This window comes from Zonotrichia albicollis, chromosome 3 (genome assembly GCF_047830755.1).
Source record: "Zonotrichia albicollis isolate bZonAlb1 chromosome 3, bZonAlb1.hap1, whole genome shotgun sequence".
Taxonomy (NCBI): domain Eukaryota; kingdom Metazoa; phylum Chordata; class Aves; order Passeriformes; family Passerellidae; genus Zonotrichia; species Zonotrichia albicollis.
Genome location: NC_133821.1, coordinates 30,174,653 through 30,190,965, shown reverse-complemented (window position 1 = coordinate 30,190,965; position 16,313 = coordinate 30,174,653). Strand labels below are relative to the sequence as shown.

Genomic DNA, 16,313 nt, shown 5'->3' with positions numbered 1-16,313 from the left:
TCTCCCAAATTGCTAGTCGTCCATCATCTACAAGCTGAGTAACACCAACCACACACAAAAGCACAGGCAATCTATTGGCCAAACACGAACTGAATTTCTTATGTAGCATCTGCCACTCAGACAGACTCAAAGAATAAAAAAAGCCAAAAGCCAAGCACCTTATTGATTATTGTAAACTAAATAAGTAGGGACATGAACAACCGGACAATTGGACACAACAGCGTAGGAACCAGGTGGCAGACGCATGATACTGATGCTAAGAAGAGAGAAACATATGAGGGCACCTCCAGGATTGCTGCTGCAAAACAAGCACCTAAACTTGTAGTATTAGACCTCATCCCATTTCTAGCATGTACATTCAGGTCATGAAACCCAGGAGTGAGAATCACAGTATACACATTCAACTTCCTCCATGTGGCAAAATGCAAGGCTGCTTACAGAAGAAAAACTTTTGGGTGTTGATTCCCTTTTCTTCTAAATACACAAAAAATCTGCAACATTAACTGCCTCACAGGATGAGAACAAATTTCATTCATACTAATGTCTTAAAATTATCAAGAGACACAAGTTCAGAACAAAGTTTTATTCAAAAATACACTTTATTTACAAGATATTCAATCTTCATTTTGATAAAAATATAGTTGTACATAAAAACTTAGTTCATTTCTCACTAATAGTTAATAAAACCACAGTGAGATTCAGCAATCACGGAAATTACATTTTGGCACGTTAAATTACTTAAGGAACAGAAAAACCGGAGGAAACTTTTAAGCAACACAGCTCCATAAATGTAACAATCCTATACAGTGACATCCTCACATCAAGGTATCACTGGTCAAATAAAGTATTTAATATAGAAAGTGCTTCCACTGTACAGCAAAGTAGTAGAACTTAGGAATGTTCATGGCTTATGAATTATCTTTTACTAAGCTTTCCCTCACGATTTTAACAAATGACCAATGAACCCTCCTGATTTCATTACATCTTCCCAGGTTTAGAAATCCACCTTTCTTAAGAAGTTGGTCCAGGTAGAGTGTTTATAAAGAGTTTAATTATACATAAACACATGTGTTCATATCTCAGGATGACTACTTAGATAACATTTCTACACAGACCACAGAACACAAAGCAGTCCTCAGAGTAGCTCACATCAAGCCACCTATAGAACTTGGGTAGTGAACTTCTCTTTGGGAAAAATTCAAGTGGCATGTTCCCTTCAAAGTTCAGAATAAAAGGGAGTATTCGGGACAGCAAGCATTATAATCAGGAATGGGAAAGGGAAAGAATAGTCAAAAAATAAAGGTCAAAAACTGGTTTGCAATGGTAAGGTGTGTCACATAGCAAAACCAGAAAGTGGGTGTATTTTAATAGAATGGAGTACAAAAATTAAGCCAGTGCATAAAAAGGAATTTCTAACTGTATTGTTGGTAGATCACCATAACCAGGCTAACAAAAAACCATCCTGCTTTTATGGAAGAGAAAATGAGAAAAAATCTTAAGAGGGAAAAAACACACTTGCACTATGAGTCAAGGTAAGTACTATAAAGAAGACAAGAAAAAGGAAGTCAACAGAAAACTGTCAAAACAAAGGCAATACTCCTGAAAATAGTTGCAGTTTTCTTTATAATGAAGAATAAATGACTGCCTTTAGAGGGTTTCAGAAGAAAAAAATTAAAAATAAAATCAGCACTTTTGGCACATATGAAAAGGTGACAAAGAATTTATTCCCTTTAAGAAATGGCACACAACTGATGAAGGCTAGTAAATTGCTTTCGCTTTCAATGTCATGTTAACTTATTCCAGTTTTCACTTTTACTGCAAAATGATCTGGCAAGCCTAGCAAAGGTTTTATCATCATTCTACTAGGTCACATGCATGACTGGCTACAAATCACATCCACGCGAGGTGGACAACCAGCTGAAAGTCACAAATAATTTAAGCAGATTTCCTTTGCCACCAGCAGCAATGGACAGAAGGGGCAATCACTGCAAGAGAACCTGAAAACCAAGAAAGACAATCACAAGGCAGTGTTTGAAGCAGACAGAGCAGCACAATCTACCTGCATTTGTCAGGAAGGGAAATAAAGTGATTCAGCTAAAGAGGCCAGAACAGAGCTTTTATGACAGTGCAATAGACTACAAAACTGAATTTAGAACAAGTGCTCATAGATAAGGGCTAACATGGAAATATACTGTATCTCAAACTAAGGGAAGCCTGCTTCAACAGAATTAGAAGAGATATGCCAAGAACTGAAGGGAAAGAGGCCAATACAAAATACACACGGATTGGAATGAAGTCTCCCACAGAAGTAGAGCGGGGACACACAGTACAGGAGAAAACTATTTTGTTACTCAATGGAAGGCAAAGATGCTGGTCAGAAACCTTAGTTGAATATCCTGAAAGTCCCAACACAAAAAAAAGCAAGATTTTTCTCAGAGATAACATAGCACTGTTGGCTTTGCTTGCTTAAGTAATGAAGCAAATTTAACATATTTTTGTTTTCTAGATATTAAGATTTCTATAATCCCTGATTTTTTTCCATTTATTCACACGCAACAGTTGCAGTACATTCAACCAGACAAGAGAAAATAAAGTTTAAGAATGTGATTTCATTGTATTTTTAGATTACAACACTTTTCAAAGTTTCAAAAAATATATAGCCACAGTTTTAACACTGGAAGAATAAAAATTGTCCATTTTGACAAATGCCCCAACATCACACTTACCAGTTTTCTTTAAACCCAGAGTAAATACTGCCATTCCAGCTTTCAACCATTTAATAAAATATGTGTGTATATATATATTTACAAATCAAATAACCTGATTTAAGATACAAGTAATTATGAAAGGGTGCTTGTTTTAGAAGCTATCTGGGAAGAAAGTTCTCTGTTTTTATTCTGGGAGATTTCTATTCAAGTTCTCAAACCACGATAAATACATTTGTTATTTACATTTAAGCATCATCATAGGTGAAAATAACGAGGGGGAAAAAAAAAGAACAGAAGAAAGGGCTGTCTTACATCATGGCACATGCTTTTAAAAAACAGACGAATTCTTACAATGTTTCCTGATTTACATTAACTCAGGCAATAACAGCAATACCAATCCTGCTGCTGCCAATGGAATCAAGGAGGCTGGAGAATCAAGCTCTTAATTATATTAACAAATAGGTTGTTAATTTATATGATACAAACTTACAATGAAATGGCATAAAATATCTTAATTAATCCAAAAATCCATTTTAAAGGGGTGATTATAATTCTAGAAATGTTCTATTCAGACTGAAATCACTGCTTCAGTAAATACTACATTCCAAGCAATAAAATATCCTGCTGTGTGTTTCAATATTCATTGCATTATTGCAATCATCTTTATTAATAAGGAGTTGGCTGCTTTTAAGCCACCCCCACAAGGGGATCCTGGTGTTTTCCCAGTTCAGGCTGGAAATCAATTTGCCCTTTCTGTTAAGATGCCACTGAGGCAAAGACACAACTATTTTTCAAAGGTGTCCCTGTGAATGAATTGATAAAATAGCCTGTCCAGGCCACACAGACCATTGAAAGGCTGCTTTTTGTCAATAAATTATATTTGGAATCTTCTGGATCTGATCTGCATAGCCAGGGAGATCAAGCCCTAGACGCAGTGTGGATTGAGTAGTGGGTTTCCCCTCCCAGAAACCTGTGGAGCCCACTGGACTGAATTCCAGCACTGGGGACAGGCTCATCACCTTGTTTTCCTTAGAGCACCCTTGCATACCTTCAGAAAGCAGCAAAAAGGGAGTAAACTGCTTCACCAAATACATTTTGAGATACATGTTTGGGCAGGGGGAGGAGGACCAGGGCAGAGGGTAAGGTTCAAGGCATCAAGACCTCTAAAACCAGCCAAAAAGAAATGATTGAGACTAAACCAGGAAAAATTTCCTGATTTAAATTTCTTAAAGCTCCCTCTAAGTGATAATACTGCATAAAAGACTTTAAAGGTGCTTCCTTAATTAATACAATATTAAATTATGCCTTAATAATAGAATTGCAGAATTTCAACTGTTCATAATAAACACATTAGCTTATTTATTCAGCATGAATAATGACAGACTCAGTGTTAAAGATAATGCAATTATCCTACACAATGATGAAATAAGACCATAGCTCTTAGAACTTGTGTTGTCAGGAGGAGGCTAACAAGAATTTTAAAAGACTGAGTTGTACAATCACAACAGTGAAAAGATAAAAGTTAATTGGATGACTACCTGCATTTCCATTTGCTAGAATCAATACAGACAACGTTAGTAGGTACTTATTTGCTTTCGTGACAAGCAGTCTGTTCCTTAGCACACTCATCTGTGATTAGGCTGGGACTCCAGTATTACTTGTAGAGAAGCAAGACCAGCTTCTGCTCTGTCCCAAAATACAGGAGTCAATCAAGAAAATAACACAAGTCATAATTCCTGAGTACATCCTCTTAGACACTCTTAATTTCATTCACAAACTCCACTGGCCAGAATTGTTACTGTTAAAAATGAACTGTCCATGCAAAAATGGGGTTTAAGGATCAGCAAAGCATCTCTCTACTGAAGTCCTTTATAAATATACAGTACTACAGCCCAGTGCAATCATTAGCTGGCCACAGGGCTTTCAAGAAACAGCTCGCTCCAGCAGGAAAGGCCAGAGGTTCTTTCCCAGTGCTACTGGCCACGGACTGCAAACATCAGTGCAGACAGAGAGCAACACAACCCATCCACTCTAACAGTAGGAATTCAGCCTTAGTTTGGTAAGGAACTGGGTAAGGCTGTATCACAAAAATCACGTGAATGCAACAGCCTTGGTGGAAATCTTAATCCTTATTTCAGGTACAAGGGGGTTTTAGGTGTGTTTTGGTTTACAGCTAAAGCACAGAAATCTTTTTGCCACACCATCTTCAACTACAACCACCGATGCCCCCCTTCACAGGCAAGATACGTTTGCTCCATGAGAGCACAGCACAGAGCAGAGCAAACTGCCTAAAATCGTGTACTACCCGACGGTGATTTGTCGCCAGACACGTCACAGTTTTTCACGTTTTCCTCTGCCACTGGGTCCTCCATAGGGATTTCAATGTCACTTTTCCTAGAACCACTGTCTTTGTGCTGTGCAGAAAGGGAGCTTTCACTTTTCTCCACGTAGCCATTTGTTTCAGCCTGGGGGGGCTGCCTCTGACTGCAGCACAAATGCGAGTCGCAGGCTGTTGAGATGCAGGGTGAGCTGCACAGTAGATGTGAGGTCTTGTGGTCAGCATACTCAGGCTGGATGGTCACAGAATGGATTCCTGCCTCGTGGAAAACCTTCCGTATTTGGTAAGCAGCACCTTGGTAATCAGAAGGGGTTTGGCACTTGACGTGAAGAGTGGCGATGTTCCTCCCGCTTGCCAGCTCCCAGACGTGCACCTCGTGCAGGCTGCTCACCCCTGGTACACGAGCTAGTCTGTCAGCTGGAAAGCATGAGGGAAAGGTATTAGGGGCTTTGATGCACTGGCTAATTATCAGCTGCCTCACTAGACATCCTGTCCAAAAGCAGCAGTGTCAAAACCATCATTTTAGAGGAGATATACTTGGTACAATGCATCTACTCCCAGCTGCCTTCAGTTCGGCCTCCCGGTGATGAACATGGCACCTTTCCTTCTGGATCCACCCATCCCTCAGGCTCCCACATGGCAATTTACCAGCTGTTCACAGAGGAAATACTACATCACTTCCTCTATCAAGACCCCACATTTTCTGGTTTCTTTAAGCCCTGAGCATGAGGGAATTCCAGAATTACCCACAATTAACCAGTATGAACAGCACCTAAGAACTACAAAGTTAACTAACCTTAATGGAAATGTCTAAGTTTTGGAAGCTTTTTGGAAGCAGCCACTGCAGGATTGGAAAAGACTGTAACTCAAAGCTGTTTCTTTCACAAATAACCCACACAAAGCATTAACAGCTCAAGACCTGGTATGCTTGATGTATTGTTGGAGTACCACATTCTCAAAATGCATGCTTTAACTAATCCAGAGAGATTTGAATCATGTTGCTAGGACACAGGCATGTGACTATTTCTCACAGTTCTTGAGAATTTAGAGCTATTATGAATAAATAATCCAAACATGTCATTCCACCAATACCATATGCATTGAAATCCACCATTAAAATTAACAGCATTTCAGCAACAAATTCGACTTACTCAGTAGTTGCATATCAACACCTTTGGGGACCATCTGCAACAAAATAGTTGAGGTCTCCTTTATAAGTGGGAATGCAGAAGACAAGATGATGAGCACCATAACTATTGTCAGGCTTGGATCAATGTAGCACTGCCAATTGCACGGAGCATCCCCCAGAGGCCGTACATAGAAGATAGTAGCAGTAACTACCACGACCACAGATCCAAGTGCATCTCCCATAACATGCAAAAGAACACCTGAAACAAATGGCACAATTTTCATTAGTGGGGTGGGTTTGGGGTTTTTTTGCTTTGTTTTTGTGGGTTTTTTCCTGGGGTAGGTGCAATGCTGCATTTTTCAAGTATGTTTCACTTGACATGAAGAATGCAATATTCCAGCCATTAATATCATAACCAAAGTTTTCAGTAGCAGCTTTTGGAAAAAAACAGCAAGAAAATGATGACTCTGAAACACTGCTGTTTGAGTGGGATGGATTATTAAGCATGTAGGGTATGCTAGCGACTGCTGTCCAGCTGGAATGTCATGGTAACACAAATGTGCCGGCTTAAAATGCATGAAGATTATTAACAGATCCTGGCACGTTAAATCTAAATTAAAAATTCATGACTAAATCTGTCCATTCTATCCTGGGAGTGGAGAGCTGCAGACCACCCCCAGTAACAGTTACCTTCCCCCACCAGTTTCGGCAACACTGCTGAAATCTGAAAAATTGCCTAAGTGAAATCTAAGCAGACTCCAAATACCCTCAGACTCCAATTTTTAGATCAAACTAGATTACCAGTCATATTAAACCTTCTTCCATCAATACTACTAGCCTTCAGACTTGTCAAAAATCAGAATCTGGCTCTACAGTCAGTCACATTGTTTAGTGCCTGGACTTCTCTGAGAGGAATGCTGGGCACTTCTTTTTACATCTTATAAAGATGGTTTTGTACACAAGTTAAAGACACAAAACAGGCTCTTACAGTAACATATTTAGCTGCTCTTTAAACTACAATGACCAAAGCAGTCTTTCTGCTACAGAGTTACAAAAATCCAAGAATCTATTTCTTCTTACTACTCTACATAAACTTCCCTCTTCCCATCAGTGCTCAAACATATCCCAGTTTTGTTAGATTTTACTGTTCAGATTCAGATTTTATTCCAACCCACATCTGAATTCAGAACATCTCTCTCTGTATGAAGTGAATTTCTTCATCAACATTTTTGTTTAGTGGCTGTGAGAGAAGAAAATGAACCTTTTCAACAACCCTATCACATAGACTTTCAAGTGAGAAACTGTAAAAGGCTCCCCCAAAACTCACTAACAACACAGCAAAGAGTTTTGATGGTGCTGGATACTGGATTAGCCCTAGAACTCTGCCCATGCTGGTGTTTCTTACCAGCCCTGTACACGCACCTTGATCTGTGCAAGAAATGAAGGCCACAGCCTCTGGAGTTTCTCCAAATCACTTGGGTCAGATAAGAAAGTACAAGCTCCTGGTGAGTCCAGCTCTTTCTGCTGGAGTCAGGCATGTTCTGCCCCATTTGGCAGACTACCATGGGGTTTTACTCCTCCTAACAGTGTCGCAGTGTTTCCTTTTCATTTACAAATAGTCCTGATTCAGCACGGGCTATCAGCTGTTGCACTAACAAGAGGAACGGGCAGGATGCAGTTGCATTGCCCAGGCAACTAACAAGAGAGCACAGCCCATAAAGAACAGGGAAATGTTTCAGAAAACCTTCTTTAGAGTTAAGGAAAAAAATGAATTTAAAAAAAAAATGCAATTTTTTAAAGAAAAAAAATTTTAAAATATGTCAGAATTTTGATGAATTAGTAATTGAGAATACAGAATTTGGAAAAATGATTGCTTTACATTCTTAACGTCATTAACACAGATACCCTGGTATTGCATCACAGAATTAGGGCTCAGACCAAAATTTGTCCATTTCCCTATCAAACCCCAAAAGCTATGATTATAAGCTGAAATAAAGAATTAATTTTTACTAAATGAAGTCTTTATGGTAAGACCATAGGCAGCAGTTTCCAACAGCTTGCATTCCAAAGTCTAACTGAAACACTCTGTGTATGCTCAAGCAGCAAAAGGAATAATTTCACACCGCAATAATTAATCCTGCCAGGCAGAATCTATGGATTCCTGTTCCTACCAGTTATAAAATCAAGGAAACCATTCCTCTGCCAATCCACTTCATTCAACCCTGGTTTTCAGGGAGGCTCCCATTCCACAACAGAATTTTTTGCCAAGTGACTATAAAGTATACAGCTTGTAACTTAAAAAGAAAAGTATGGAGTGAAACAGAATTTCAAATACACATATCAATATTCCTTACCTCTGTAATCATAAAGACAATGAAAATAGATTTTGCAAAGGTGACATACTAAAGTAATACCTAAAAATTTCTTTTAAAAAAATCAAAGACAATCCATATCTTAAAATAACTGTCACAAAATTCTTTATCCATCAGCCATTTTTTGAAAGCTTCCAGCACCATTATATCTAAGCATTGTGGTTCAGGCAAGCAAGGTCTTCTCTAAAGCAATTGGTTTCTTACTCTCCTCCATCCCTGAGTGTGACAGTTTGCTCATGCTTCTCCAAAAATCTTATCACTATAATGCCAATACCCAGGGACACCAACTTCTAGGCATTCAAGCAAGTGTTGTGTCCTTAGCACATGCTTTGATTTTCGAAGCATCTTCCCTTACAGGTCTGTTTGTGTAGTTCTGTAAACACTTTTGAAAGACAGACACACACACAAATACAAAAACCAGCAAACCCACGTGCCTGACTGCCACAGTGACCTCTCAAGCTGAATTCATGCAAAGCAAACTCACACAACCTTGGGGGAATATCAGCTGCTGATCAGTGACCACAAGAAACCTGAAACTTCTGTTCTAATTGAAGTTTCTGACAGTCCTTTCCTTGGGACAAACTCAGTATTTCATATCCTCAAAGATATTTGCTTTTGGCTCTGCTCAGAGTAGGCACATAAATGTGTATGCAGAGAAACACCTACACAGACAGGGAGAGACATGTGGGTAATTTATTCCTAGGAGTAGCTTTATGTTTCACTCCACGAAAATCCACAGATTCCCAGAGACCTGCCAAATTACAATGTAGGAAGGGCTGATCCTGTCACACACTCTCACAGCAACAGGTTCACACCTGCAAAAACACCATGCTGAAGCACCAGTTTCAGAACCCTTTCCCTTATGCTGACAACAAAACATTATCAACCCTGAGATTTAGAAGTATTTATGTTTTCTGCCCAAAAGCATTTTAAGGTTGAAAACTGCTCAACTACATCAGTGACACAAAGATTCACCTCATAGCTCCCTGTGTAACCTTCCTGTAAATACTCTAGTGACTTGAGCTTAGTGCAGCAGGGTTTGTGTCCTTTCCACAATGTCCAGCTGCACTCTTCTAAGAATAAAAACCAAAATGTGAGTATGCTCAAAGCCAGATCAGCATGACACTATTTTGCTACTACTCATGCTATTCCATATAATCAAAATTTTTCTGCTAGAGAATAACTGGATCCAATTCCATGGATGAGTCCTGGAATTCTCTCTTTCTTAGTGATATTTGTGGGTGCATATATAAACCTGAGATGGAAACCATAAAGTGTTTCAAGTTAATTTAACATGAGCAGCATAGTCCTATGCCATACCTCTGATGTTCAAGGCTTCAGATTTTTTTTCTTTTTTCTTCTCAAACCCCTCTTCAGGGCTCTTTTGGTCATTTGGTGAATCACCTGCATTCAAAGAAGAAACGCTGTGTTGTGTATAAGTTCTACAAACAGAAAAAAACATCAACCTTCTCAAAACCAATTATTTTAAAGATGACAAGAAGAAAACCAAAAACACTCCAAAACCTTTCCCACGCAGCTCCCTGGGTAACACCTCCTTCGACCATCCCAGGGGCACGCCCAGAAGCCCAGGGTAAAGTACAAGGTGAAGAGGCCCCGGGAGCCTGAGTGAGCTTAGTGAGACCCCCCCGGGGCCCCCGAGTGGCCTTGGGGCTTCGAAAGGGCCCAGAGGATTAGGCCAACAGCCCGGCGGGTCCCGAGGGAAAACGAGACGGGGGGGGGGGGGGGGGGGGGGGGGGGGAGAAAGAGGATGGGGAAAGTTGAGGGAGGCTGAGAGGGATGCTGGAGGGAGGGGCGGGCAGAGATGGATGCGGGACGCCAGGGAAGGCGAAGCGCAGCCGAAAGGCACCTGCTCCATCCTCCTCGCCGTTCGGGATGCCGCCGGGGGGCACGTCCCGCAGCGCGGCGGCCGCGGGCGGAGCGGGGCACGGGCGTCGCGCACTGCAGCAGGCGCCCCAGTCCTGGAAGACGAGGAGCCCCACGACGTTGACGGCGAGGCCGAGGGTGCCGACGATGAGCACCAGCTGGGCGTCGTCTATGGGCTCAGGGCGGGCGAGGCGCAGGACGGAGTCCACGAGGATGGTGAAGCAGAGCGCGGTGAGGAACACGGCGTTGCTGAGCGCTCCCACCGCCTCGGCGCGGCTGTAGCCGTAGGTGGCGCGGGGACCGCGGCGGCTGCGGCGGGCGATGCGCCCGGTGGAGAGCCCCACGCAGAGGGAGATGAGGTCCGACAGCATGTTGAAGGAGTCAGACACCAGCGCGATGGAATTGCCCAGGTATCCGGACACCAGCTCGGCCACGAAGAAGCCGACGGTGAGCACCAGCATGAAGATGAGGCGGCACGTCTTGCCCGAGTACCGCCCCATGGCGGCGGCGCGGCCCGGCCGGTAACGCTCCGCGCCAGCGCCGCCTCAATAAGAGCGGCCGGGCCGGGCCGGGCCAGGCCGCACCGCCCGCCCGGGCACCGCCCCGCCCCGCCCCGAGCCGAGCAGCGGGCCGCACGAAATCCACCAGAGCTGCCATAAAGGGAAGCTGATGGGCCGCGGGGAGGCGTGGAGCCGGCGGGGCAAGGGCCCTCTCGGCAGGCAGAGCTGCCCAGGGCTGTGTTGCCGGCGCTCCTGACACGCCAAGACCGTCACGTTCCAGCGAAGGATCCAATAATTACGGACCTTTGGTGCTTTATTGGCGACAAAAGTGCCGAACCAAAGGACAGAGTGCCATCTACTGAGTCAGCTCATTTCCAGCCACCAGTCTTTAAAAAGGTGTATCAAAAAGCCAAGGGAATCCCTAGCTGTGTCCAAAGCAGCGTGGCCAGAAGTTTGAAGGAGATTCTCTCCTACTCTGCTCTGGTGAGACTCCACCTGCACTGCTGCATCCAGATTTGGCGGCCCCAACATAGGAAGAACACGGAGCTGTTGGACCGAGTCCAGAGGAGACCACAAATTTGATAAGGACTGGGGCACCTCACCTGCGGAGACAGGCTGAGGGTGCTGGGGCTGTTCATCGTGGAGAGACTTTGTAGCAACCTTCCAGCATCTGAAGGGGGGCTACAGAGGAGCCAGAGAGGAGCTCTTCATCAGGAATGATAGTTACAGAACAAGGATCAATGGTTACAAGCTGGAAGAGGCAAATTTAGGGTGGTAAGATACTGGCAGGGGTTGCCCAGGGAGGCTGTGGATGCCCCATCCCTGTCAGCGTTCAAGGCCAGGTTGGATGGAGCTCTGGGCAACCTGGTCTAGTGAGAGGTGTCCCTGCCATGGCAGGGACTTGGAACTTGACCCTTAAGGTCCTTTCCAACCCTTAACATTTTATTGTTCTATGAAAATAGTACCTTAGTGTTCACAACTCTATCGTTACCCTATAGAAAGATAATTGCATGCACTTTTTAACATACAGGATGTTAACATACATGAAAAGGTAGTAAACCCCTCTCTCATCTGTAGATTTTTATTGCTGTTGTTTGTAGGACAGTTCTTGCAAAAATGACAACCCTACTTGCAAATGGAAAAAAGACAGCTGAACTACCAATAGATCATTTCAAATTGAACAGCTAAAGCAGCTGCTGTGAAATCAAGTCATCCTCTGCTATGGGGTTCTCAGTATCAGAACTGGGCCCAAAAATAATAAATAAAGTATGTAAGACCTAGAGAAAATTAGGTTCTTAAAACATTATCCTGTGACAGTTGGGAGTATTTCAGCTATGCCAGAGGCAAACCAGTGCTGAGGTACCACTTCAGCAGCTACAATTCACACCGAAGTGCCACATCACACATTTCACCACACTTGACAAGGCACCCTTTGCTGTCAGATTTTAAGTCAGCAAGGCCAGGGAACACTATCTTGTCCTACCTACCTAAGGCAGTGTTCTCTACAACCAGAAATTCCTTAAGGACCTCAGGAATTTCCTCTTTGTTCTAACTCTGAAGCAGTTGCATTGTTACTGCTGTTGACGGAGTTGATCCCTTGCCTGAATACATCTTTTACACGAGGCCTCTCCATTTCTCCTAATTCTGTGCACAGAACCCAAGATGTGTATTAACCTCTGGAGTGGACTTTCAGGGGGTGGTCTCCCCTGCAAAGAATTACCACACAACTCCCAATGAAGCAGAAATTCACACACTTGATATCCTGCAATATGCAAATTAACAAACACATGAAAATAAATGTATTGAAATGAACCTTACCCTAAAAATAAACAGAGTTGTCGGAGAGGATAGAATAATTTACATCAACACACATTTCAGCTCTAGAACTGCAACTACTGACATAGGATAAGAAATACTTAATGAGCCAAATCAAAAGCAAATAGGTAGAACAATAAGAAGAAAAATAGGAGTTATAGGAAGTTACATACTCAGATATAAATTTTAAAATGAAAGACTATATCTTCTTTACTATAATTAATAATAGCAAACTCTGTCTCTGGCACTTGACTTACAATCAAAAAAAAAAAAAAAGACAGCTCTGAAGCCCAGCTAATTGCACCTTCATAGAACTGAAAGGGATTCCTAGTGACTTTTATTTTAGGAAGACGTAATACAGTAGCTGAAACATCATTAATCCTCCTGTGAAAAATATATATCAATCCTCTTTGGAAAAAAAAAAAAAAGAGGAAGTTTCATAGCCCTGAACTCACTTCAAAACATAAAAATATCACAGTTCTTTTGAAGACATAGTGTTAAAAATATTGTTTTCAGCAAATAAGGCTGTGACTAAGTCCTCTGGCATGGAGCACAATTACAGCTGACTCGCTGAGCGTGTCAGAAACTCTATGTGTTCAGAGCCTCAGCTCTGACACTGGATCTGCTGATCCACTGATTATTCCTTCTGTCAAGCTCACACATCTCCATCTGCTTGTCAAAAACAGCCACACACCGACACAGGAACGGAGCAGTGTCTGCTGGGTCAGACCACAGATCTGTGTCTGGACTGTTTCCAGTTCCCATCTACACCTTTGGGAGATGAGGGAACCAAACCTGCACAGTCTTCAAAACACAGGGCAGATAAAGAGAAACAGGAGATGCACCGATAGAGAGGAACAGCAAAAGTCCTGTCTCTTTCACTCCTTTCCCTGTATGGTCTCACATTTGATTCACTTTTCTGTTCTGAACATTTAGCACACATTTTTATGGAACTGATCTGTTCCATCTATGGAATCACTCTGTTTCTCATCGTCAATCACAGTTTAAGCCCAGCTGGCAACTCAGTGCCACACAGCAACCGGCTCACTCTCCCCGCCCAAGGGGGATGGGAAGCAGAATCAGAAAAACAGGTAAAGAAACCTTGTGGGTTGAAATAAGAGCAGTTTAATAATCAAAGCAAAGCAAAAACAAACAAACAAACCCACAGAAACTAAACTAAAATAAATCAAGGAAACAAATGATACACGAACAGTTGCTCATTGAACAGCTAAAGCAGCTGCTGTGAAATCAAGTTGTCCTCTGCTATGGGGTTTTCAGTATCAGAACTGCGCCCAAAAATAATAAATAAAATATGTAAGACCTAGAGAAAATAAAGTTTGATCGATGTCCAGCTCATCCCCCAGCAGCAATCAGTGACTCCTGGCCACCTCCTCTCAACTTATGTTCTGAAAATTACACTGTGGTATGGAATATCCCTTTGGCCAGTCCAAGTCCTGCCTATCCTGACTGTGCTCCTTCTCAGATTCTTGTGCAGCTCCTCACTTGCAGAGCACGGAAAACCAAAAACTCTTTGACTTGGAGTAACCACTACTTATCAGCAACCAAAACATCAGAGTGCTATTAATATTTTTCTCATGCTGAATCAAAAATGCAGCACTGTACCAGTTTCTGTGAAGAAAATGAACTATCCCAGCCAAAACCAGGACAACTTCTGACCAGCTTTTCATCCATGCAAGGGCCTTTGCACTGTGGCTGCTTAGAAGCCTCTTGTACATCCAAGCTTTTACTCTTCTCATCATGCATCCAAACCTCCCTGTTCTCTCTTTATCCAGGTGCCACAATCACTTAAACACAAACAGCTCCTAAAACTGCCAGGTGAGCAAAGTTACCTCAATCATTCTCCTTCAAGAAGTTGTTGCTTTCAATAAGAAGAATAATTAATTCAGGTGACTCTTCAGAATAAAATATGTGCTATCCCTGTAGCTCTTTTCTGCTTTGATCTCCTTCCACATAGTCCAAAAGAAAGCAATGATCCTGAACATAGGAGTCACTGACTCCACTACCAGTGTTTTCACTCAGGCTCTTCCCCCTTTCTGGCACTTCCATTCTGCCTGCACAAATCCACCTGCAGCATCAGAGCATTTGGTCTCAAATCCTTTCAGAAGGGAACCATGTATATGATTGCTCTGCAGTGTATTTGGCATCCATGTGCGTTTTACACTGACTGTACACATTCAACAGTAGAATGTTATTATTTCACTTATTCATCCAGCCCTGAGATGAACAAGCTACATATTATTGAAGAAAAAAGCAGCCTACATATCCCAGGCTCCCCATTTCTGACTATGCTGAGTTGGAACAAGTTCTTAGGAGATGCAGAAAAGGTTGTCCAGCACTTTAGTTTTCTGAATGCTTTGCCAACTTTAGTTTCAGCTACAATGCTGCTAGAAAAGCTGCAGTTTCCTCATCCTAGTCAGGAACAAAAATTAGAAGAGTTCTTCAGAACTTCTAAAATTATTACAAACAAGAAAACTTCCCTTCCGAACCACAAAGATGCAATGCACTCCTGTAAGCTTCAAGATCTCTGTGTACCAAGCTTTCAAAGTACTCAACACACCAATTTTAAACACCTAGCCATTGGCAGCCAGGAGTCTGTTCCCACCTGTGGCCATAAAGGGATGCCCAGGTAACAGGAAAGCAGGGTAAGTATATAGTACACTTTCCTTAATACTCTCTTATTCTTCAGGTGTTTTCAGCCCAAGTGAGTTTCTAAGCTAGATATCTGTACCTTGTACCCTCAGTGGATTTTTCTTTCATGTCCTAGTCCAGGCTCTCACTAAGAAATGCAGACTTCAACAGTAATTGGAAACAAGAACCATAGGATAGTTTAGTTTGGAACCTCCCTGCCACAGGAAGAGACATGGGCAGGTTGCTCAAAGCCCCATCCAACCTGGCCAGGAACATTTCAAGGATGGGGCATCCACAGGTTCTCTGGGCAATGTACTCCAGTGCCTCACTACCCACAGAGTAAATTTCTTCCTAATATCGAATTTAAACTACCCTCTGCCACTCTAAAGCCATTCCCCCTTGTCCTGTCAGTACCTGCCCTTGTAAAAAGTCCCTCTCCTGCTCTCTTGTGGGCTCCTTTAGATAATGCAAGGTGCCTTCAGGTCTCCCCAGAGCCTTCCCTTCTCCAGGCTGAACAACCACAACTCTCTCAGCCTATTGCCTTTTTCCTCTTGTTTTGAATCTGAATCCTGCTAGTTTCACTTCACATGTTCTTGTTTCAGAAGACAAGACAAACATTCAATGGCTACTGGCCTTTGAAAGTAAGATATCTCTGTAATTATGAAATATGACAATAATAACAGCAGCAATTATGGTAATTTTCTTCTACTGCTGAATGAAAACAGGTCACTCATAGTCTCGTGCTTCTGTAGAATTTGGATGGCAAAAATAATCATGAAAATAAGGAACCATTAACATTAACGTTAAGAGAGATCTCTTTTCATTCTGCTCATCAGAATCCTGTCAGACTTTATTTTTTAACCCATCATAAATTATTTACAGCACACATTTCAGGAATGATCTGGAAGAAACTAGAGA

The 16,313-nt window shown here is 42.2% G+C and overlaps 1 protein-coding gene across 1 annotated transcript; it reads right to left on the bottom strand.

Annotated features, from left to right (window-relative positions):
* Nucleotides 1-580: 580 nt before the first annotated feature.
* LOC102072116 (calcium/manganese antiporter SLC30A10) lies at nucleotides 581-11,247 on the bottom strand. Its single transcript, XM_074537043.1, has 4 exons — nucleotides 10,415-11,247; nucleotides 9,868-9,951; nucleotides 6,198-6,434; nucleotides 581-5,463 (listed from the first exon to the last, which is right to left on the bottom strand). Exons 1-4 carry the CDS (start codon nucleotides 10,929-10,931, stop codon nucleotides 4,997-4,999), a joined length of 1,305 nt encoding a protein of 434 aa, XP_074393144.1. The 5' UTR covers nucleotides 10,932-11,247; the 3' UTR covers nucleotides 581-4,996.
* Between the last annotated feature and the right edge of the window lie 5,066 nt (nucleotides 11,248-16,313).